Genomic DNA, 22,281 nt, shown 5'->3' with positions numbered 1-22,281 from the left:
TGGGAAATTGCAACCCAGTTTTTCCATATTTAATATAGAAACAATTTGCATTGTGCCACAATATGGCACATTAACACAAATACTGTGTCGGGAAAATAATGAATAAATAGCTAAGAAATATGTATTACAGTGAGCTTTATTTATGGTTATCTGTGATTTAAGTGATTAAAATCAGTCCATAGTCAACATCTTAGTTGATGTTATCCGTGGTGGACTGGCTTTATACAGGAATAAATAATGTATGACTTTTAAATTTACCTTTTATTTTGTTCAGTCCATTGGGGAATTTAAAGGGGCGTTTTGACACATAAATGTGTGTTTCTGGCATAATGAGACCTGTAGGCACTGACCCAAACTGAAATCTGGTGACATCCTGACATAGAAATGCTTCGTCACCAAGAAGAAAGGAAGGACTCGTGGACCATTGTACTGCAGAAACGAGTTCCTTACCAGACCAAAAACATTTATTCTAGCGCCTCTGATGGCCTATGTTAGGTATTAACATTGCCATCCACACAACCACAGAAAAAAACGTTGGCCAGCGTCCATTAAATATTTGTGTCCATGGGTCTATAACTTCAGTGGAGGCCTTTCCAGGATTTACAAAGAGCTTGTTGGGGTCCCAGAAATATTTTAGGTTTTCTAATTTTTTTTAGGCAAATACTATCCAGATATTTTTTTTTCAAAGGCTGATCCTAGCTTTACTGGTCATATGCCTCAGAGCGCATGCGTGACGGTTTCACCTTTTGGTGACCTGTTAATGCATCCTGAAAAAACAATCTTGGACACTACAGCCGCGCAACACTAAAACTTAATTGCATCATGTAAGTTTGCTGTTACTGAAACACACAGTGCTCTTATTTACTTTTTTTTGTCAGCTTTCCATATTTAAAGCTTTAAATTTAGAGTAAAAATGTGTAAAAAAAAAAAAAAGTTACCTAGCTATAGTACGACACTTGCTAGCTAAGCAAGCTAATAAACTTGAAAGATTTCCACGTGAAAGTTATTTTTATCCGTTTACATAAATATATTTGTTTATAGCACGAGACATTAAGTTAGTTGGTGTGATTTAAGATACCGAGGTACAGACATGTTACCTGTAACTCCGCTTCTTTGTGTGCACAGGCCAGAAAAGGACAACTCTCCCCAGACTGAAGTCTTCCCTGCTATCAGATTTAAAGCTCTTGACTATGTTTTTGAGGTGAGCTTGTTCATTTTACCCGGAGTATTTCTCTAAAAGCTTGTTGTTCTGATTCTTTGTGTGTGTATTTCAGGCCAGCACCAGTCTGAAAGTCATGATGAACCTGCTGGCTCTGCCAACACCTTACCTGACAGGTGCCAGTGACCTGTATCCACATAGTGGAAAGCTGCTTGAAGACACCTACAGGAAACCGTGGGTCAGAGGTATTAAAAAAACAACAACTTAAGTTTGTAGAGCGGGGATGTAAGTGGACCAGACTAGTGAAAATCTCATTTCTGTTAGTGCAAAGAAGTTTGACTGCATATTTAATCCTAATATAAGAAAAAGATGTGCAACTTCAATAGTACATTTCAGTTTTTATATATGATAAAGAAATGCTGCCATAGTTAATGAAAGAAATCTGTCAGCATGACTCTTTGGGCTTTGTAATAAATCAACGTGTAAAATTACTAAAGTAATTTTGAAAGTACTTAAGCAATCATAAAAAACCAGTAATAGTGTGTTGATGATACAGGTAATCTTCACATGCCTGCCATATGAGTTAATTTGCTTATATATTTATTCCCTTGACAGGACAGGTGATCTCCACTTGCAGACTTAATGTCGGTGGCTCTGTCCTTGATAATCTGAGAGAAAAAAATCCACCAGTAAATTCAACAGAAAGGTTCTCCTGTTTAAAAACACAATCCATTCACTGAATTTTGTATTTGTGGAGAGATATCATAAATACTTGTTACTTTTCAGATTTGATGTGAAAGATGAGGTGGAGGTGATACCCAGCTCTAATCCTGACTCACTTCAGGATTTAGATGAAGATTTGTATGGTTCCCTTTTAAAAGACTCACAGACTGATGGTCCATGTCAGGAATCGTTTTTTAAGCAGACACCTGACGCGATCACGGATAAGAGTGAAGGTGAACCATTTCTGTATACTACAATAAAGTTGTAATTCTAATCTTCTTAAGGAAATCAGTTATGTTTAGTAAAACATGTTTGTGTTCTGTGAAAGACCTCTTCTTGCCAGAAGAGCTCATTCCAGTCGATCACCTGGCAGAGTTTAAGAGACATTTGCCTACACTGAGAGTCAAGTTGTCCAGATTGAGGATGCTTCCTGTAGCTGACCCGCTGCTGAGCTCATCAGGAAATTCCATCTCAGAAGACAACATGTTCAGGTGCATTTTAAAACCTGCAAATGAACAACCTTTGTGTGTTTATGGCCCCACTAACCATCATGTTAAACCTGTTGGATTGTAGCTGTTTCAAGCACTGTGCATCTTATGAAAAACCGGCAGATGTGGACACCACTAATGTTCAGACATGCGTAGACATTCAAGAGGAGTTTGTTAAACAGCCACTCACGAACGGAGAGGTAACTAATCCTTATAAACATGAGACTATTTGCTCAGTTTATTGTTAATAGTTTTTTCTCTGTAGTTGCTGCTGTTGCCTGCTGTAGTGGAGACTCTTCAGCTGAGCACAGAAAAGTTCACAAGGTTTTCAAACATCTACAGTCATGTGAATGTTTCCACTGAGCTGATGGACGAGGAGATTCCAGTCCTAGATGTGCTTCGAAAAGGTGACAAAGACCAAAATCCTTTAAGATGAAATAAAAAATATTTTTTTTAAACACTATTAAAAGATAAACTGATATATTTGACTTTTCTTCAGCTTGCCTTTCAAATCCTTCAGTGGATATTTCCAAGTTTGATGTACCAGATGAAGCCAGTGAAGAAACCAAGATGAATGGAGGCCTGATTGAGTCAGATTTTGCAGGTACAGAGAGCTTAGATAAAAACTGTAACTTGTTGGTTATACTTTTCATCCAATAATAGAGAAATATACAGAGGCTACATCAGGCACACCATGTCTCTTCGATTGTTTGAGGTGTCTAATTCTCTTTCAATGTAAGTTTTAGTTTACTGTGTCTTTAAGGATGTGCGGTGCTTCCCACTGAAATGGAGCTGGAGTTGACTCTCAACCCGACTCCCCTGAAAAGTCAAACTGACATCTGTCTGTCCACCTCTGAGCTCAAGAAGGAAGAGATGTCTCCTTGTTGCAGAATGTGAGTAATGTCAGGTTGAGCTGCTAACTAAACAGTTCTGATAGGTTTTTTTTGTTTGTTTGTTTACTTTCACTGATTTCACATTAACTGAACAAGCATGATGCACACATAGAGATGTCATCTGTAAGTCATCTGGATTAACATTCGTATAAACTGCTACAGCATGATGAGAAAATATGAGTGATTCCCATTTTATGGTAATTGGAGAAGCTTTTGAAACAATAATGATTTTCATCTAGATCTTTGGTGTCGCCGAGAGCTCAGAAAGAGATGAAGGCGGTGCTTTGGAAGGCAGAGAAGCACCTGAACTTTGTGGTCGGCTTTCTGTTGTCAGGTAATTTTGTAATTAAAGGAAGACTCCACAAATTTTCCACATTAAATACTCAACACTGATTAACAGTGGAAAAGTGCCAAAGCCTCCACTGGCTCTTTAGAAACCACTTTGTTCACTGTGACAGTTTTGCTAAAGTGACTTTGGGGGAATCAGCAGGGGGAACAAAAGCCATTAAGTTTAAATCATATGAGTACACATTTTGTTTTTATTATGCAAAATTTGGGGTGAATCTGCTGCAGCACTTCTGACTAAGAGGACTTTAAAACTCACTGAGGTGCTGCAGTGCTTTGGCATCAATAGTTAAAAGGCTGATGTTTTTGGAGACCACAAGATGTCACTGTGGCCCCAAAACATCTTGGTCTTCAACCACCCATCTACTTAAACATTTCTGATGGGTTTGCAGCTCTAAATGGAGTCTCAAATTGGATGTAGAGACTTAAAACGTAATGTATCACAATCTAGGGACAGGGGTTGACAAAATGTGACCGTTTACCATGCAGAGAAAGTCAATTCAAATGAATGTTGCTATCATGAAAACTCTGGGGTGCATGTTTTTGTGTCATGATTGGACTTAAAGTGAGATTTTTTTTGTTTTGTTTTTTTGTTTCTAATCTATCACATTTACAGACGTACTGAACACAGAAATCTCTGAACTGTGTCACTAAATTGCTGTATTTCCTACAGAGCCTCAAATGTATGAACCAGCTGTTGACTTCCAGCCTCTGTGGGAAGCCTTAAAAGTTATCAAACTAGAGAAAGAAAGTTTCATAAGCGCTGCTGACAAACTGCAGTCCGAGATGGAGACGGAAGTCCCGCAGTTATCTTTGTGCTGCTGCTGCGACTTCACAGAGAATATGAAGTCTGATCTTCCCTCCATCAGAGAGGAAACTGGAGAAGACTTAAGTAAACTGCCACCTGAACATGTGGAGGGTGAGTGTTTTTGGTTTTTAGATGTGCATGAGTCCATGTGTAGCTGTATTAAACATATGTAGATAATTAATTACAAAGCTATCGGTTTACTGACACTTTTCCGCATCCATTTCTTGGAAGCAGCAGTCTGAGTAGAGATACCCAGACTTCACTCTCCCCAGCCACCTCCTCCATCTCTTTCAAGGACACACCAAAATGTTCCCATCTAGCTGAGAGACGTAATGTCTCCACATGTACTGGGTCTGCTTGGGCATTTGCTGGCTAAACATGCTCGAAATATCTCATCTAGGTGGTATCCTGAAAGGATTCTATGCCAGAACCTCCTCTGCTTGCTCCTTTTGATGCAGAGCAGTAATCAGTCTCAGGTGGGGCTCAGACCCCTTTAGGAATTATCCACTCTGTGGTGGTTGGTGGTTTGCATGATAGTTTTTGTCCATCACTGTTTTTTGGCAGCTCACCTGGAGCTGGTTTAAATGCCGAAATGCCAGTCAAAACCAGGTTAATTGTTTCAGGTGTTTTGGGGTTTTTTTTAGTTGAAGTGCAAAAATTATTTATATTAAGTATCATCAGATCTCATCTATTTTCCTTCTATTCTGGTTTCAGTCGACTCCTTTCTATTGAGCACCACAGCTGAAACTCTTCTCCAAAAGAAACCCACTGATGATTCATCTCTGAATGCCTCCCAGATGCCTGCGTTCAACACAGTGAATAAAGATGTCAAACCAGCTCCTGTCACCACCAAATATGATATTGGTGGCAAGAAGTTTTCAGAAGTTGCAAGCTGGTCTTCAGCTCATGAAAAAGGCATCAGCAGACAAGGACATGACTGTCAGATGGAGCTGAGTGCAAAGATTTCTGAGGAGGCTGTCGCCTCCACACTGAATACTAGAGATGATGACAGAGGTTTGCTGTTGGCAAGAAATCCACCAGAGCTGGACCTTGACCCCCTGGCCACCTTCATGATGCTTAGGTCTCAGCAGATCGCTCCTGTTTCTGCATCACCTCAGAGCTCAGGCAGCACTGCAGGTACACTATGCTTACTATCTGTTCTTGCATAGTCTGAAGGTGATTTATGCTTTTGCAGCTTTATTTTCAAACATTGTTCTCTGAACTTAAGACCAGAATGTTTGTATCTATTATGTGAAAAATGTAAATGAAGTATTATAGTCAAAGTCTCCACAGGAAAACCGTGTGTAGCCACAGATCCCTACACTTCCCACAAAAGAAAACAAAACGCATCAATGCACTGTAAAGCTCTTAGATTCTTCATGTTAGATTCCTCAGTAATCATCATAATTTCTTCAGCTAATCTTTTAATCCCGATAAGTTTATAAACTTCTGCTCATCCAACTCACATAAAGAGGGCATTGTTTCTAAGAAGGCTCTAAAGCTCTCAGGTAAGCTGATTTTTTTTTTAATAGTTAAAAACCCTAACAGATCCAATAAATTTACCCTTGACCTGAACTTTCTTGCTATGACTCCAGATGTACGCCTGTAAAAACTAATGTAGCCTAATAAAAACATGTTTTACCTAAGCTCATCCTTTTATTTATCAGCACATGAGGTGAACCACCAAGCACTATTATCAGAGCTGCAGCCTTCTCCAGTGCAGAGTCAAACACTGGACGTGAGGCCAGGAAATTCAAACAGAGAGGAAGAACCTGCTAATCAGTGGATGGGTCAACTCAGTGGAAAATCACAGCAAAGACGGGACAGCAAAGTAGTTAAGATCAAACCTACAGGTGCGACACAAGTTATCAGAGTGAAGTAAAGTTACAAATATCCACACCTTACGTTCACATTTGAGTTTCAGTCAAGTAATTCCACACTTTTACAAATGTATCATTAGCAGCAATTTAATGGAGACCTGAAAGCCAGGCGCCTCCATAATTTTTTCATAGGGGTGGCCCTATTGGGGCTACTAAAAATATTGGGGTCACAGACCAAAAACAGAATTTCCAATATAGGTTACTTGAAAAATATGACAAAAAGAGACAGGTCTTGACAGGAGGGACCACATGGGGGGCCAGCAAAGTTTGGGAGTCAGGCTGCTTGACTGCATGTCTCATTGACCAGACTGTAGTAGGGTCTGTTTGGAAAGCATGGTGGTTCAGATGGTGTTTTAAATTAGTGTTTTAAACCCTGTGCAGACAGCCAGCAGCGAGCCTACTGTGAGCTGCTGGCCTTCGCTCAGCCTTGTCTGAGCTCTGCCAGACAGCTGGGGCTCAACTTCCCAGGGTGTGGAGACTTCAGCAGCCTGGCACCAGACCAAACTCACTTCCTTCTCAAACAACAGGAGAGGGCACTCTGCAGGGCCCCTGCACAGACTGCAGAACTGATCAAAGGTAGGAAATGCCATGTTAATGTTTTAATTTGCATGTTGTTGTATTAATGTATTAAACCTAGATTTGACAGAAGTAAATTATCTACTCCCTCTCCCACTGTGTTGCAGATCAGGAAGCGCTTTTCAACCTTGCATCTCTGATTCATGTGCTGGTGACATTTAAGGAGCTGCTGCTGAAGTGCGACCTCAGTACGGGTTTGGGTGAGATGAACTACTGTCACACAAGCACCCAACCTTTAAAGTTTATTAAGTTAGTTCAAAATGCTGCAGTTGTAAAGGTGGGAAAAATCTAATTGTAATAAATTAAAAGTTCAAACAGTTAACTGAAAGTAAATTTTATAATTGTGCTATTTTTATTATAACGTAGTATGATATTGTTTTTACTTTCATATAAGTAACGACTTTGTCGAGCCAGTAGGAGAGAACCTGGGTAAGATACAGAAATATCCCCTGTAAATATTCTAAAACAGTACGATAGAAATTATGCAATCATGTGGGATCCCATCACTCAAAACTGGAAGCTGGAATTTCCAAAATCTTAACTTTAGTTTCAGTGTCTACACTGAGGTTTTAACCAAACAGATGCCATGTTGTGAGATTTTTAACCTGGTGTTCTTGGACAACAGAGTACCTGACAAAGGCAGCTAAGGGATGTGCAGAGCAGAGTCTGCAGCAGCTGCTGAAGAGGCTGCACATCATCCTCTACCTCACTCAGAAAAACCAGGAGTCCAGCCTCAAACTGCAGGAGCTCCAGCACCTGGTGGCTGAGTGGCTGAACAGCAGTAAAGGACAGAACAGCACAGATAAAGTCAGTATTGTGTAATCAATCATATACTTCTATAAGCTAAATATGATATTCGTTAAAGTCATAAATCCTTATGTGAAAAACACTTGATAAGAGTTGCTTATTTACCTTTGTGCAGATTCTTGTTATCGTATCAGTTCACTGTGATAGCAGCAGATCAACAATAATCAACAGCTTGAACCAGGTGACAGGTAAGCAGCTCACTGATCATTTCAGTCATTTCAGTCAAAGGTTATTAAACTAAAAAATATTCAAAGAAAAATTAAATGCTGCAAAACATGCAGAAATAAGACAAACAGGTGACTGTCATTGTGTCATAGAGTTAATTATATTTGTGTTTTTTTGTTGTTGTTTGAGGCGCAACTGCAGTTTGTCCAGAGCAGGACAAGATAAAGCTCAATGGTGCAAGCGTAGTCAGCAGGTAAAAGTGTATCATAGTTCATTCATCTAGGCCTGTGTGATACATTGGTACATAGAGATATGAAGTCATATATAATTACATGATATTGTAGAGACACAATAAAGCTGTGCTTGAGGTCCCATCCCCTGCTTTCCAAGTTATTTTTTTTAATTAACATACATTCTTTATTTTATTTTATTGTTTCTGAAAGATTTGAAAAGCGTATTTTCAGTTTCAAATGGTAAATAATATCTATTTTATTATTTTATATTTTGGCAATAGCAAAATGTATACATCTCATAGCTATATTTTCAGATTAGGAGCCATTCATCACACTGTCTTGAGTATAAGTAAACACATTGTTGTCACACCTCTATCCTTTTTACAGCATGCATGATAGTGTGTGCGTGGTGGTGTATGAACAGGATATTGGCCCCGACTTCCCTTGGACCTGTTTCTCTCTAGTCGTGGAGTACGACCATCCGGGCCAGTCTCCATGGTCTGCAATCTGTAGGGAGAGGAGCATCAGCCACCTAACGTTCAACACCACCGTCTCTGATGCAGGTCAGCTGCCACCAAATTCCACGTATTCATATTATTGTTGATATGTTCGCTTAAATGCTTTTAAATGTGCTTGTTTCCCTAAAGAGAATATCTTGTGGTGCCTGGAGGACAACGTGCCGTATGTGTTGTTTGTGACGGAGGGACTTATTAACTATCCGCTGCTACTGCAAATGCTTGAGTCAGAGTGAGTTTTCCTCCTCATCCAGACAAGTAAAAACAACTGTGTTCAAGTATCGAGTATTATGACCAGCCTTTACATCAGAATAATTTTTAAATGTTTTACATCTGAGTAGCTGAGATGAAAAAATAGTAAAAATAACTAACATCAGGTTACATATCACATAATCTAATATAAGAAGTTTTAATTTAAAGTTAAACAGAAAACTACAGCCAGATTTTAATAACAGTTAATGCAGAGTAGTATGTAAGCGCATGAATGAAAAAGGAACAGTGCATCATGGCAAAGCCCCATCAGCCTAAATCCATTGTAGGGTAATTAACCCTTTAAGACCTACCATAGAACCAAGTCCGCCAGAGCTTATCTTTATATTTTTACACGCAGTAGTGCCATTTTTGAGAGCATTTCAAGTTGCTATACATCAATACAACCGTTATAGCCCAAATTGTAATAATATGTATGCATTAAGTCCATAGTAACTACATAAATTGCAAAAAAATGCAATAAACTACAAAAAATTGAAAATTGTTTTTGGTTTTTTACATATATTTCTAGTTAAAGAAATTTAAGAGGTTTATCCCTCACAACTGTAAATACAAAAAAGTTGCACAAAATAGTTTCCAACAACAGGAAATTAAATTCATAGTCATAGTCAATTTTTATATACTGCAGGAAAAATGAAAATAAATATTATAATCCTAATTTTTGCAAAGCTATATGTGGAAGGAAACCATGACCCAGGGCAAGCTGATGGCATAAGATGTAAGTACAACTCCTCCGGTTTCATATGCAAAAAAATTTATTGCGGTAGCTTACGTGGTTCCGGTTCTACAGGGATTTAAAAATAGTTAAGCAAAACGGAACGTGCCTGCTCCAACCGGTTTTAAAGGGTTAAAGGAGGACTCAGAGTCACCTGATCAAGCCTATAACTATATGCTTTAAGCCTAATCTTGAAAGTAGGAGCTGGCCCCACGGAAAAATGAAGACTCTGCCTCCAATTGTACTTTTAAATATCCTTGTAAGCCTTGTAAGTAAGCCTGCAGTCTGAGTGCTGTTGTAGTCATCACAGAGTTTACTCATATCATGGATGGAGGAAACTTATTTTCTAGTTCTGCTGTATCACTTTTGACATTTTAACAGATAATTATAACTCTGACAGCTAAAAATCAATCAATCAATATGCTGCCTCTGCCTTGGACTTTCCTGACCTTCAGACAGCATTTTTTTTAGCATTTTTACCTGACCTCCCAGTCCTGACGAGAGCACTGTTTGATCATTTGGTGAAACATGTCTGTCACAGGTTTAATGTGATGGTGCTGGAGAGGAGCCACTGTCCCTCCCTGAAGAGGCTCGGAGGGATCCACAATTACACTCTCATCACAGTGGATGAAAGCACCGCCATCGTAATTCAGGTATCAGGAAACACATAAACACTTCATCTTTGTGAGGAAACTTCACGTAATACGGTGGTAGCTGTAAATTTTAAAGCACATCTAATAACAGTAGACTCCACAAATGTGGGAAAGGAAACATTTTTCTTTACACATCTCAGGCTCTTCATGGTTTGTAAATGTCTGTGATAAAATAAAAATCCGATGTCTGACAGTGTTTTTAAGGGAACTGGTAACATGTGTTTCACTTAGGTATGGAAGCTTTTTTCTAATGCTGAGAAAAAATGTACATGGAATTTAAACTGGTAAGTTATTGTGATGAAATTTTTGAGATACTTAACTCAAAATTTTGAGTTTTTAAGTTGAAATTTCAACATGCATAACTCAAATTTTTGACTTACAGACAAAATCAGTGATAAAAGTGTGCTTCCATACTTAGTTTTATGGTTTCAGCTTTTTAAACATCTTGGTTTTAGCCAATTTGTTTTAGATCCCACTCTCACCACTTGACGACCATCTTGATACACTTCTGGGCAGTTATTTTGAAGCATTATGTAACTTTCATTTCAGTCCAATCAGTCCTCATAAAGACAATATACACAGTTAGACTTGTTATGGGGGCGGATTTCCTCTGCGTTTAGTCCCAATGCTCTAATGAGTCTCTTAAGTGAAAATGCTGACCAATAAACTCTGCAACTACTTAAAGAAAAACACACACAGCAAAAAAGTGTGTGTGTGTGTGTGTGTGTGTGTGTGTGTGTGTGTGTGTGTGTGTGTGTGTGTGTGTGTGTGTGTGTGTGTGTGTGTGTGTGTGTGTGTGTGTGTGTGTGTGTGTGTGTAGGAGCAGGATGAACTATGTCAAGAGCGAGCCAGTGAGGGAGTGGTGATGAGGCTGACTGCTCTCTCTCTTCAGTACAGCTGCTGCTGGCTCATCCTTCATTGTCCAGAAGGTCAGGGAGGAAGGTGGGTGTCCACATATACTTAACCCTACACCCTCACTTGGAGAGTGTATTTAACTTTGAACCAAGTATTGACCCTAAAACCTGATGATTTTGTCTTCCAAAAGGGTCCTTATTTATCTCCCCTAAACAGTAGTAGTATATAAGAAGGCTTGATTTTGTGTGTGTGCAGATTTTCCAGTGAGGCCTTCAGCAACTTGGTGCTAGTCTATTCATCTCTGGTGCTATTGAGAATGAAGTCTGAGGATTTGGATGTGAAGGTAGAACATAAGTGGTGCCCCTCTCTGTAACAGATCATTATTATGATTATCATCTTCATTCAAGTCAAATTAATATCCTTCCAGGATATTGAAGACATTTCACCAATATTTTAAACAAAAAGACCAAAAGTAATAAAAAAGAATAAACAACAGTAGGATACAGGCATTTCTGTACATCGTCTTGCAGGTGCTGTTAGTGTCAGATGTATTGGAAATGGCAAAGTCCATCAGTCAGATCTGCTTCCACAGCCTGATGTCCAGTGACAGAGACCCTGTCAGCTTCTTGAACAGAGACTGGCTGACTGTGATGCCCTCACAGGTGAAACTCATATCCCCAAATCAAAGCTATTCATACAGAAAGGTCTAGAATAAATTGCACTGTTTTCAGTGATGAATTAAAGCAGTGTTTTGACTCTATTCTTAAGAGCATGTGGATACATTTTTTTTCTATGGTTAATTATAAGCTGGTCCAGTTGTAATCAAGAGGGATAACTGGACAGCATACAGTTAGAAAATACAGGTTCTGTGTAGATTTGTTTTTGTATTTCTGTAGTCACATTGCAGAAAACAGTGGTTGGAGACCAAGATATTTTATTATTAACTGTGATAATTAATACTGATAAATCAGGGAAAAATGCCATCTACATAGACAGAAATTCACAGTAAACAGAATGTTTTTTCATTAACTACTTATACTGAGAGACCAGTCAGGACCTCATAGGTTTGAAACAGAAATTATTCCATAAATGGTTGTGAAGTTTCAAAGAGACAAAAACTAAATGCACCTTTTACAACTGTCTTATGTCTGCTGTGTGATTTTATTTTTTTTATTTTTTTATGAATCAAAATCTATTACATGTCTTGTCATTGATTGCATTTCTTTTTTTTCCCATTTGCTTCCTCCAGGAAGAAGAATGTTTGTCACAGTTCCCTTGCATTAACCCCCTGGTTGGACAGCTGATGCTGAGCAGAGTGCCATCCTTTGAGTGGCTCCTGGGGGCCTCATTGTGTCAGCTGAAGGAGCTGCTTCCTGAGGTGCCACATAAAGTGCTAAAGGTGATCATGTGCTGTAAATATGTTTGTATTTGGAACACTTGTTTTACAAAAGCTTATTACTTTACACAGAAGTACAAATTACAAATAAAAATAAACAGAGTTCCGGGCGCCGGTTTAGCTCAATGCGTTGAGCAGGTGACCATATGCCATACGGCTAAGAGCAGCCGGCCCGGGTTTGAGTCCGACCCGTGGCCCTTTGCCGCATGTCTTCCCCTCTCTCTGCCCCTGCTTTCCTGTCCTTTCTTCACTGTGTCTATCAAATAAAGCTGAAAAAGTCCCCAAAATATTTAGAAAATAAATACATTAAAAAACCGAGTTGTTAAGAAATTAAATTTGATTTTTTCCCTCCTTCTCTTCCGAGTTTAGCTCTTCAGTGACACGACCTCCCTGTATCCACTGGCAGCAGATCCAAAAGACCGTCAAACTTTGACCACTGAGACAAACCAACAAAGCAGCCTACAGACTCACACTGGGGATTATGAATGCATGAAGTCCCCCCATCCAGACCTTCTCTGTAGCAACCAGAACACCAGCTTCCTGTTCGAGAGTCCACAGGAGAGCTTCTACCCAATATTCGAGAATGGCAACTCAGATTTCAAACTTGACCTGAGTGATACTTTTGGCAGTTCAGATGTTTGTTTCCAGGGAAGCTGGAACATCAATGATCCATGGAGAGAGGATGGGAAGATCTCTGGCTGGAGGAGCATAGCTGGAGCAGTGGGGAGGGTTGTTGAAAGATCAGTCAATGAGTGGACACGCAAGACTCCGCTAAACGATTACACCACTTCTTCACACCCTGCTGACAGCCCACTCAAACTGGACTCTACCTTCAGTTACAGTACCAACCTGCAGCAGCCAGCCAGCCCCCAAACGTCCACATACCCTACACTCTACAAGGACTTTAATCCTCCCAGTCAGCACATCACCTACAGTCTTAGCACACCTACAGGTATCCTGTGGGGTCATGATCACGTTGGGGGAGGGATGACATCACTTTCAGCCAACTATGGCTCCAGATGCTGGGCAGGAGAGGAGAGGAAGAGGAACAGAGAGGCTGCAGGCTTGATTGGATCAGGTGAAAAATAGAAATAGAAGCTGTTCAGGTCTTTAGCACAATACTAGCTGTTGACACAACCTTTGATTCTATACTTACGTTGCCATGGTTCCCTGTAGTTTTTGTGGAAGATGTCTATGTCTGTAAATACTCATCAAAATCTCTCTGAGCAGCAGTAAAACTGAAAAGTGCACCACAAGTCGCAAATGGAGACCATTTGCCTTCAGAGTAAAAGTTGTTTCAAAAAGGTGGAGCTTTTACTTTGAAAGTGAATGTAGTTTGTATAGTTGACCATTCACAAGTTTACAATGGCAGGAAAATGCAACAAAGTATAAAGTACATTGTGCATTCTACACCATGGTCCTCAAACTTGCACAGAGAACAAACAACTTTTATTGTCTGGCATACTAACCTGAATTTTATGCTGGTGATGTGAGCTGAGTCACTTTTACTTCAAGAGTCAATAGTTTCCAAGCCTGAAGACAGCACATCAGGTGAGGAGCAAGACGAGGAGCATGCTCAGAATCTTTTTTTTTTTAACCTTTTTTGTTGTTGTTGCTTTACAACTAAAGCAACAACAAAAAAAGTCCACTATATACAGAAAAACAAGACCCCTCTAAATCATGACAAACTATGGCAACGTTCATAATGCCGTGCTACTCCCGGTGAGACTGTCAGCGTGGAGTTCTGCTGTGACATCCCCAAGTCTCTGAGAATAAACATTCAGCAATTTTAACTTTCTCGATTTTCCTCCCAGGTCCTTTATCTACATCTTATAATTAAAAATTTAGTTGACTAGTCACACGAGAACCAGCAAACAAGTATAAGTGCGCATAACAGGAGTTGTGTTGGGTGATCTAATTTATAGATCCCATGTTCAGAGCTGCACGAGAAAATGATCCTGAACAGAGTTTGTGGTTGGAAATGCACATTATAGTCTCCTTTTTCTTATTTTGCAGGTAAACGTTTAGGTGCTAACATAGCCCATTTGTTCTTACTTTATTTTTTTTGTTGTTGTTTTTTTTACATTTGCAGTGTTGTCACCATCGAAGAAGGGAAGGCTGAGCTATGAGAGGGTGCCCGGCAGAGGTGATGGACAGACGAGGCTTAGATTGTTTTAGAAAAGAATGGGAGAAGGAATAAAAAATATTAAAATGCATTAAAACATTAAAAGTTCAGTCATGGCATAGTTTGCGGTGGGGGGGTTTTCTTCTCAGATTACATTTTTAGTTTTTCACCTAAAAGTCTACATTTTAAATGTTTATAAGCAATTGTGATTTTCTGAATTCCTTTTTTGTCACCGAAAATACTGTTAATGTTTAAAAAAGGAGGAACAGTTAATTTTATTAAAGTTCAAAGCAATATCATATGATTTTTGTATTATTTCAATCTAAACTATTGTTTATTGTATAAATTTGTTTTGCACTTTTTCATGTTATAGTATTAACTATTTTAAGCTGTTTTACAGGACACGCTGCTCCTTTTCTATTTATAATTATCTATTTGTAATTTATCAAAATTCAAAATTTGTTTGATGATTTTTTTGTAAGTGTCCCTGAAGTTTCCCAGGCTGGTATAGAAACAGACAATGATTAGTACTAATAACATGGTAGCATTTTAAATTGATTAACGCCTTAAATCTGCTTACAACTACATTATAATGTGTTATAAATGATTATATGTTTAAATACTGCTAAGTAACAAGGAGAAGGTGTTGGCAGGTTCTTCTTACAAAACAAGATTAAGCATAATTATAATTATCTGCACATGTTTGCTGTGCCCCCTCCCCATACTGAGCATGCTCAATTGAGGAAAAACAAATTGTGATTTATGGCTGGAGGAATGGGATGGAGGGTGTTTCCCAGTTAACCTGATAAAGTCTCTTTTTAGCAGCTCCAATGGCAGGGCTTCTTTTTTTATATATATAATTTAGTGAAGCAATCCCCTTATCGTGCTCTCTCAGCATGTGGAGAGAGTGCTTATCTTCACGAGCCAGCAGAGTGAAGCCAGCTCCCTCAGGAATGATCCCCAGACAAAGACGACCCCAGGGACATCGACTCCAAGCCTCCCTGCCTCTGGACAGCCATATCAAGCACTGACTACCACCATCAATAACCCACCACTTTCTTTTTTTTTTTTTTAAATGTATCCCTCTCCCTACGTGTCCGTCTCCCTGGCTGCTGCCTGCTTAGAAGCAGTGGACAAACAAAGAGAGAAATGGTTTGTTTTTTTAATGGCACAGGAACAAAAGCAGTCAGCAGGGTGGTCAAAGGAGTCCCCCTATGAAGGCGAGGCAAACAGTAGCCTAATGGTGCAGTAATGGTCCCTGACTACACTGGAGCCCTGCACTGAATGGGACAGGAGATATATTGTGGGAAGGAGCAGGCTGTTTAAACCAAAGCATCCTTTAGTCTGGCTCCTATTTTGGCTTCAGCTGTAAAGGTCACACTGTTATCTTTAATCACAGCCTGCAATTAAGAGTCACCTGTGAGTTTTCTGTTTTAAAGAAGAGATGAAGCCCCAGCAGAAGCACCTTTATAGTTGGATAGTGATTACAGATAAGGTCGGGGGGCTTTTGGGCACAAAAAGCAGCACCTCAAAATGCTGAGTAAAATGAAAATGACACAAGCGCCATGAAACAAATCAACGAATAATGATTCGCATGGTAAGAATAAAATTTTCTGAAGTATAAGTAATGTGTTGGTATTTGATAATCCAAATGTAGATTTATCTTGTAGTTTATCACCTGGTTCTAGTTTTAATATATAAGGTTTATTACATTTTCATTATATTCTGGGATTCCTGTTCTTAAAAAAAAAAAAAAAAACACAATCTAAAAAGCCGGTGCTGAGTTTTGCACAGGGTTTTTATAACATAATTTTTTAAGGCAAATACATTTGAAAATAAAGTGAATTTAAGATTAGGATTTTTTTTTTTTTTTTTTAATTTAAAAAAAACTGCCTCCGGGAAACAGTTCGTGAAATAATAACTAGTCAGTCAGTGATCATCAAGATAACAATTTAGTCATGTGTCAGTTCAAGTCAAGTCACACTTTGACAAACCTTGAATCATTGACTTAGCAATCCACTGCACACATGGTGTCACAGTTGTGCTAAAATTATAATTGTATAAGATAACATTGTATGAATGTTAGCTTATACTGAACGATCTAAATTGTTTAAACTAATGGTGCTGTAGAGGATAACCAAAATGCTACATGAATGTCCATCTGTACAAAATGTGGTTCCAGTCCTTCAGTTTTCAGGGTGTTGTCCCACAAAAATGGACCTTTCCAGGTAGAATGGGTTGCTTTAGTTGATAAAAAATGATAAAGTTTACCACTATATGCCTCCTGATGATTAACAAAAATGTATTTAAGGCTAAGCAAAACTAAGCCCCAATCAACAAGGCTACTTAAAGTTTGCTTTGTTTTACATTTCTGATGAAAACCCCTCACATGGTACCAACTGTCGAAATGAGATGGTGCTCAGGTAAAATTAAAAGGAACAGTGCATCAACTTGCAAGGGACAAACTCCAAAAATAAAACGCCTGATTATGTGGTTTTTGTCAGCTGTTTGAACGACGGCATCAGCAGGACGTATTACGTTATATATACTAGTATACATGTAGTTAAAAATGTTAAGTATCCAAACAGCTCAGACTTAATTTACTGTAATTTCTCCGAACTTTGGCAGTGTTGTAACAGTGTAGGAAGAAGTAATGCAATTTGGTCTACTCCTAAAAAAAGATCCAGTGTTTGGGGTCCTTAGGGAGTAGTGAGACGCTATACAAATACAGGTCATTTACCATTTACAACATTTGTTTTTATATGAATTCTGCAGTGACTTCTGGCTTAGATTTTCTCTGCAGAACCCCCTGAAAAAACACAAGATGCTGCTTCATTCAGTTGAATTTATTTTACGAGTTTGCCCTCATTCTGCTCCCAGATGATGATGATTTACAGCAGGTACACTCCGCCATCAAACCACCACACAGAGAAGTGAGTCTGCAGACCTGGAGTGGAGGCTGGACGGAGGCAGCGAGCAGCGGCGCCTGGCCTGCAGGTGCAGCCTCTTGGACGTGCAGCGGGGTCTCATGAATGCCCGATTCAGAAAACGGCCCCCATCGGGCCTGTTCTCCAGGCCCGGGGCTAATCCCGGCCCCTAATCGGATTATGTAAATTCCTACTCCACACAGAGACTTTTATGGAAGGCTGCGTCTTTGAAACAACACTTGAAGGGTGTAAAAAGAACAGTGACAATTGGTTAAACTAGATGTGTTTTTCTGTCTGAACGAAGGTTGAAAGTGGGAGGCAGAGGAAGGGGGTGAGATGGGGGAGTGAGGAGTGGCTGCAGAGAGGTGAGTTAGACGCTGTGCTCTCCGTGTTTCCGCTCTAATTTATGTGTGGCCCCTTGGAATGGCTCAACAAGATTACCGTAGTCATAACAAAACCCATATTGTCCGACTGTCAATCTGGATATGGTATTTTTACCTTTTGTGGCCCAATCAGGCCGGATTCAAAGCAGAGCAGCCACTGATATCAAGGTCTTTTCCTCGGTGGAGGGGACGGTGGGTTGTCCATGCCTAATGTCAGAGAAGCAGAAAGGAATAAGTGTCCACAGCAGTAAGAGAAGGATCAGAGAGATGAACGTCTCAGTTTCACTTCAATAGGAATTTATTTGTCACCTTTAGCGCTAACCTTCAAGGATTAAATGAGCAATGAATCATAAAAGCAGCACAAATAGTCATTTAAAGAGCTGTTAAATCATAAAAGCGGCAGAAAGGCCCCCACAAAAAAGACAAATCATTTAAACACAGCAGCATCATAAACACACACACACTTGTTCCAAGTGACAGAAAAAGGAGGAGTTACGTGTTTTAACAATCACACCAACCTCACACAATGCACGCAGCGGCTCCACGACAGCACACGTCAGACAATGGAGCTTGCGCTGCTATAAAAATGTGGGATGCGAGCACTCGGCACTCTCATCCCTCCCTCCTTCTCTGTGGCTCTCCCCTCTCCTCACTTGGAGCTCAGTGAGCATGAGGAGACGCGTCTAAGTGGACCTTCACACTGGTCTCCAGGACACGTCAATGACAAAGGAACCTCTGCCTCTGAGATTTCTGCACATTTCCCACACACAGGTACAGGTGAGACATTTACTTCATTCTCTAGGATTTTCCCTCCTCCGAGGCAATATTTCCAATTATAGTAGCATAGTAGATGTTTAATGTGCTGTAATTTATAGTTGATAGCTGCAGATATTTGTTATCAAAATATTAAGTGCAAAAGAAGTTTAATAAATAGATTCTAATGTAGCTTAAAATACCATCTGTTAATGATTTAAAGGCTTCATCACTTGCAAATGGTAAACACTGCAGAAGAACTTGATGTGTCACTTGTGCCGGCCAAAAAATACTCTTGAATATGCCTTTAAATATGAAGAAAAACACAAAGGCTGCGTATTGCAGAAATAGGTAGCAAATGAATCAATTATGATAAATGCTTTTGGGGGGTTTAAAACAGTTTGCAAATTTCACCATGCTCCTGGTGCCTCCACCTTCCTCCTATCACTCCCCAGCGCTGATGATTTCTTTCTTTATTTTAAAGCTTTTTTCTGTTTTGCATTGAGTTTGGAATCAAAAACTCAAAATAAACACAAATTACTCTCATATCTTGTATTAAGTGGCCTAACATTGTGTCACTTGTTGCAGCTGAGCTCAGCACCATGACCAGAAAGGTGTTCACCAACACGAGGGAGCGTTGGCGCCAGCACAACGTCAACACTGCCTTTGCCGAGCTCCGCAAGCTCATCCCCACCCATCCTCCGGAGAAGAAGCTGAGCAAGAACGAGATCCTGCGCCTGGCCATGCGCTACATCAACTTCCTAGTCCAGCTGCTGGAGAGCCAGAGCGGCCAGCCGGCCGGCCACTCCCCCACCGCCCTGCTCACCTTTCTCAGAGGCAACATGGAGCAGCTGCACTCCCCTCCTCACCCCTGGGCCCTGACCAGTGACACGGAGGCTCCGTCGCCCGGATCCAGCTGTGACAGCTCTGAGGCCTGGTAGAGCCACAGCTCATCTAACAGAAGCAACTCTGGAGTGAACTTTTGGACCCTTTCTTTCTTCCCCGGGGTTTCTGCTCTGATCTGGTCCTCTGTAAAGACTGTTGTGTGTCTGCCTTCAGGGCAGAGTGTGTGATAGTCAAACGTGGCTGAAAAGTGAGCACCGTCTCTGTGTTGAAGTTATGAAATATAATTTGCAGGTGAAATTGATTTGTGTTCTGCATGGGTGTGTAAAAACCTGGATGTACTATTCCTCTCGTGTCTTTATGTTAATATTCCTTGTTGCCGGCCCGCCTTGAACTAATTTCGTTTTGCAGTATCGGGGTGTTTTGCCAACGAGGAAAAATGGAAGGGATTAAGGAATTTCTCATTCCGAGCAAAAGATTGAATAAGGAATTTGAATAGATAATGGTTCAGCCAAGACTGCAAATAATCTCAAAATAACCAAGGGCACTTTTTCCCCACTAGTCGACATGCTACCCCCGTCCTCCGAAAGAAGACTACATGTGACCTTTCTTTTCAATTATCAAGGTTATACCACTTCACAAAACTCAATCCTAAGAAAGCCTTCCCCCCCTTTTCTCATCCCTTTCACACAACAGCGTCAGTATTTGTTACTAGTCAGGTTGGATTTTGGCAAAACTGACAATCTTCTTTCAGTAACTGTACACAAATCTCTTCACTGTGTTTTCACTTGGTCATTTTTTGTACAATACGCATGTCATATAGCCAAAGATGATGATAATAATAATAATAAGTTGATTGTCTCCTGTTAAGAGTGTGCCGATGATCTTCTGATACCTCTTTTGTAAGTTATTTTGGTTTGTTTGTGAATATAAGGTATGTTATTTATTTGAACTATTTATTTAATAAATGATTTGTTACCTTCTGAATTGTTAAGTATGAGTAATTGTTTCACTAAAGTGTTTCAAAGCCCCCAGTAAGCAAATATTGAATCACATAGACATAGATACATTTTATCATTTTAACCTATTATAGAAAAGGGGATCTGGACGATAGTTTCAGTCTGACATTTACTCCAGGTGCTGATATGAAATCTAATCTTTCAGGATGGTTCAGTAAAAACAACAATCCTGGTTGAAAAGTAGTTTTTAAATTGTAGCGTCGTCTGTGTGACCACTGAAATTAAAGTTTATTCAGATAATGCAACAAATGAACTGCTCAGAGGAGTTACAAAGATTATCCACACTTCTGCCCATCTTTCCCCAGGTGTGTATCAATGCAGCTAACCAAAAATTTAATTGCATACTTTTAGATAATAAACTACATCTTTTAACTAATTTACTTTGCCATTTCAAACTTTTTTTTTTTTTTATCTAACAGTTTTATTTTCAAAGCTAGTTGTTTCACCCATCCACCCTCCGTGTTTAAATGATTTATGCACTTCTTTTAGCTATCAGTAATTTTTGTTTTTACATTTTGTTTCCTTTTTTGTTTTGTTCATGCTAATATTAAGTAATCTCTGGGATATTTGTAACCCTGCTTGGTAATCACTATTCTAAACTGGTAGAGGAAGCAGAAAAGTGGACACTCCTACAAAAAGGTCAATTTGTGGGTTGAGGTAAAAAATAAATAAATAAATAAACATAAAAAATAAACACCCAAACACTCAAAAAACCCAAAAAATAACCTATAGTTAACAATAACCAATAAATATACTATATATAATTTCATATAGATAGATATATAGTTTTTTACAATATAAGTTGCCTTTTCAGAGTTGCTGTGAATGGAACAAACTCATACAATGCACAGTAAATAGTGACATGTGGAGTGGAATAGTTAAGTTGTTTCACACTATGTCAGAAACACAGCTGATGGGAAATTAAGAGCAAATCTGCTGCTCTTTGTTCTTGCTCAGTAAGCCCAGAGACATTTGCTTTCAGCAGCGCCCGTGATGACCGTGTGGACACAAAACTGACCTCTGCTCTCTGTCTACTGACCAGAGGCCTGAGGGATGAGTGCTCTATGTGACCGCTTAACTTGCAACCCCTGAGGTCAGAGGTCGCTCTGGAGTCAACCACTGTCGAGATGACCAGAGTGCAAATTCCGCTCTTGCTCGCTCTCTCTTATTTTTTTAAAGGATAGCATCACTCTGTTGCTTCATAAGGTATTTAGCAGCCCTTATTTTTACTGCTGCCAATTAATAATTAGGCCTTTTTTTAATTATCAGAATAGCTGCAGATCAATTTTTAGTCAGCAAACCTATTAATGGATTATTTCTTTCACCTCTAGCTACAATATCAACAGTCTTCTTGTTTGGCAGCCGGTTAAACTGAGGTCAGACATTTACATGTCTAATCGCCTATTGTGACTACAGAAAATGGGCCCCGTTTTCAGGCAAGAGGCAGCAACTAACTGAGCTGCAGAGTAAACACTGAGTCGGTTTTAGGCGCTTTCACCCCGGCTGTTAAACTCCGGCTAATGGTGTGTAAACGGAGCAGAGGGCAGCTGGACACAGTGACTGCAGGCCTGTGGGAAGTGACAGGTGACTCTTTGTGATGCTGCAGTAATACTAAATGAATTCTATGGTAGAGGCAGAATGACAAATATTTCAATCAAACATTATGGCTCACCTATAACATGAATTTAGGAAGTGTTTACTGCTTGAGCAATTTAACAGGAAATTGAGAAACTTTCTGGTAAAATGCAAA

The 22,281-nt window shown here is 39.6% G+C and overlaps 2 protein-coding genes across 5 annotated transcripts; both read left to right on the top strand.

Moving 5' to 3' along the window:
* Positions 1 to 582: 582 nt before the first annotated feature.
* On the top strand, positions 583 to 14,905 carry shoc1 (shortage in chiasmata 1). Of its 3 annotated transcripts, XM_026188587.1 has the most exons (29): positions 585 to 824; positions 1,126 to 1,201; positions 1,275 to 1,404; positions 1,775 to 1,865; positions 1,946 to 2,115; positions 2,211 to 2,373; positions 2,456 to 2,570; positions 2,636 to 2,777; positions 2,870 to 2,974; positions 3,134 to 3,263; positions 3,503 to 3,597; positions 4,282 to 4,527; positions 5,131 to 5,553; positions 5,889 to 5,924; positions 6,084 to 6,269; positions 6,678 to 6,872; positions 6,980 to 7,072; positions 7,498 to 7,679; positions 7,795 to 7,867; positions 8,034 to 8,097; positions 8,465 to 8,640; positions 8,725 to 8,824; positions 10,119 to 10,230; positions 11,051 to 11,172; positions 11,341 to 11,428; positions 11,616 to 11,747; positions 12,335 to 12,484; positions 12,851 to 13,559; positions 14,574 to 14,905. In XM_026188587.1, coding segments are annotated over exons 1-29 (4,392 nt in total). In that variant the 5' UTR covers positions 585 to 822; the 3' UTR covers positions 14,660 to 14,905. The 3 variants fall into 3 exon arrangements, with proteins under 3 accessions (XP_026044374.1, XP_026044372.1, XP_026044373.1); XM_026188588.1 differs by lacking the exon at positions 5,889 to 5,924 and having other exon boundaries at positions 586 to 824; XM_026188589.1 differs by lacking the exons at positions 5,889 to 5,924; positions 6,084 to 6,269 and having other exon boundaries at positions 583 to 824.
* A 3,610-nt stretch (positions 14,906 to 18,515) lies between these two features.
* tal2 (T-cell acute lymphocytic leukemia 2) lies at positions 18,516 to 20,440 on the top strand. Of its 2 annotated transcripts, none has more exons than XM_026188069.1 (2): positions 18,516 to 18,687; positions 19,258 to 20,440. In XM_026188069.1, exon 2 carries the CDS (start codon positions 19,272 to 19,274, stop codon positions 19,608 to 19,610), a length of 339 nt encoding a protein of 112 aa, XP_026043854.1. In that variant the 5' UTR covers positions 18,516 to 18,687; positions 19,258 to 19,271; the 3' UTR covers positions 19,611 to 20,440. The 2 variants fall into 2 exon arrangements, with proteins under 2 accessions (XP_026043854.1, XP_026043853.1); XM_026188068.1 differs by having other exon boundaries at positions 18,516 to 18,693.
* The last annotated feature ends 1,841 nt before the right edge of the window (positions 20,441 to 22,281 follow it).

The sequence above is a fragment of the Astatotilapia calliptera genome, chromosome 12 (genome assembly GCF_900246225.1).
Source record: "Astatotilapia calliptera chromosome 12, fAstCal1.2, whole genome shotgun sequence".
NCBI classification, from domain to species: Eukaryota; Metazoa; Chordata; class Actinopteri; order Cichliformes; family Cichlidae; genus Astatotilapia; species Astatotilapia calliptera.
Note: the sequence above shows the minus strand (reverse complement) of the source record. Positions and strands in the feature narration are given on the sequence as shown.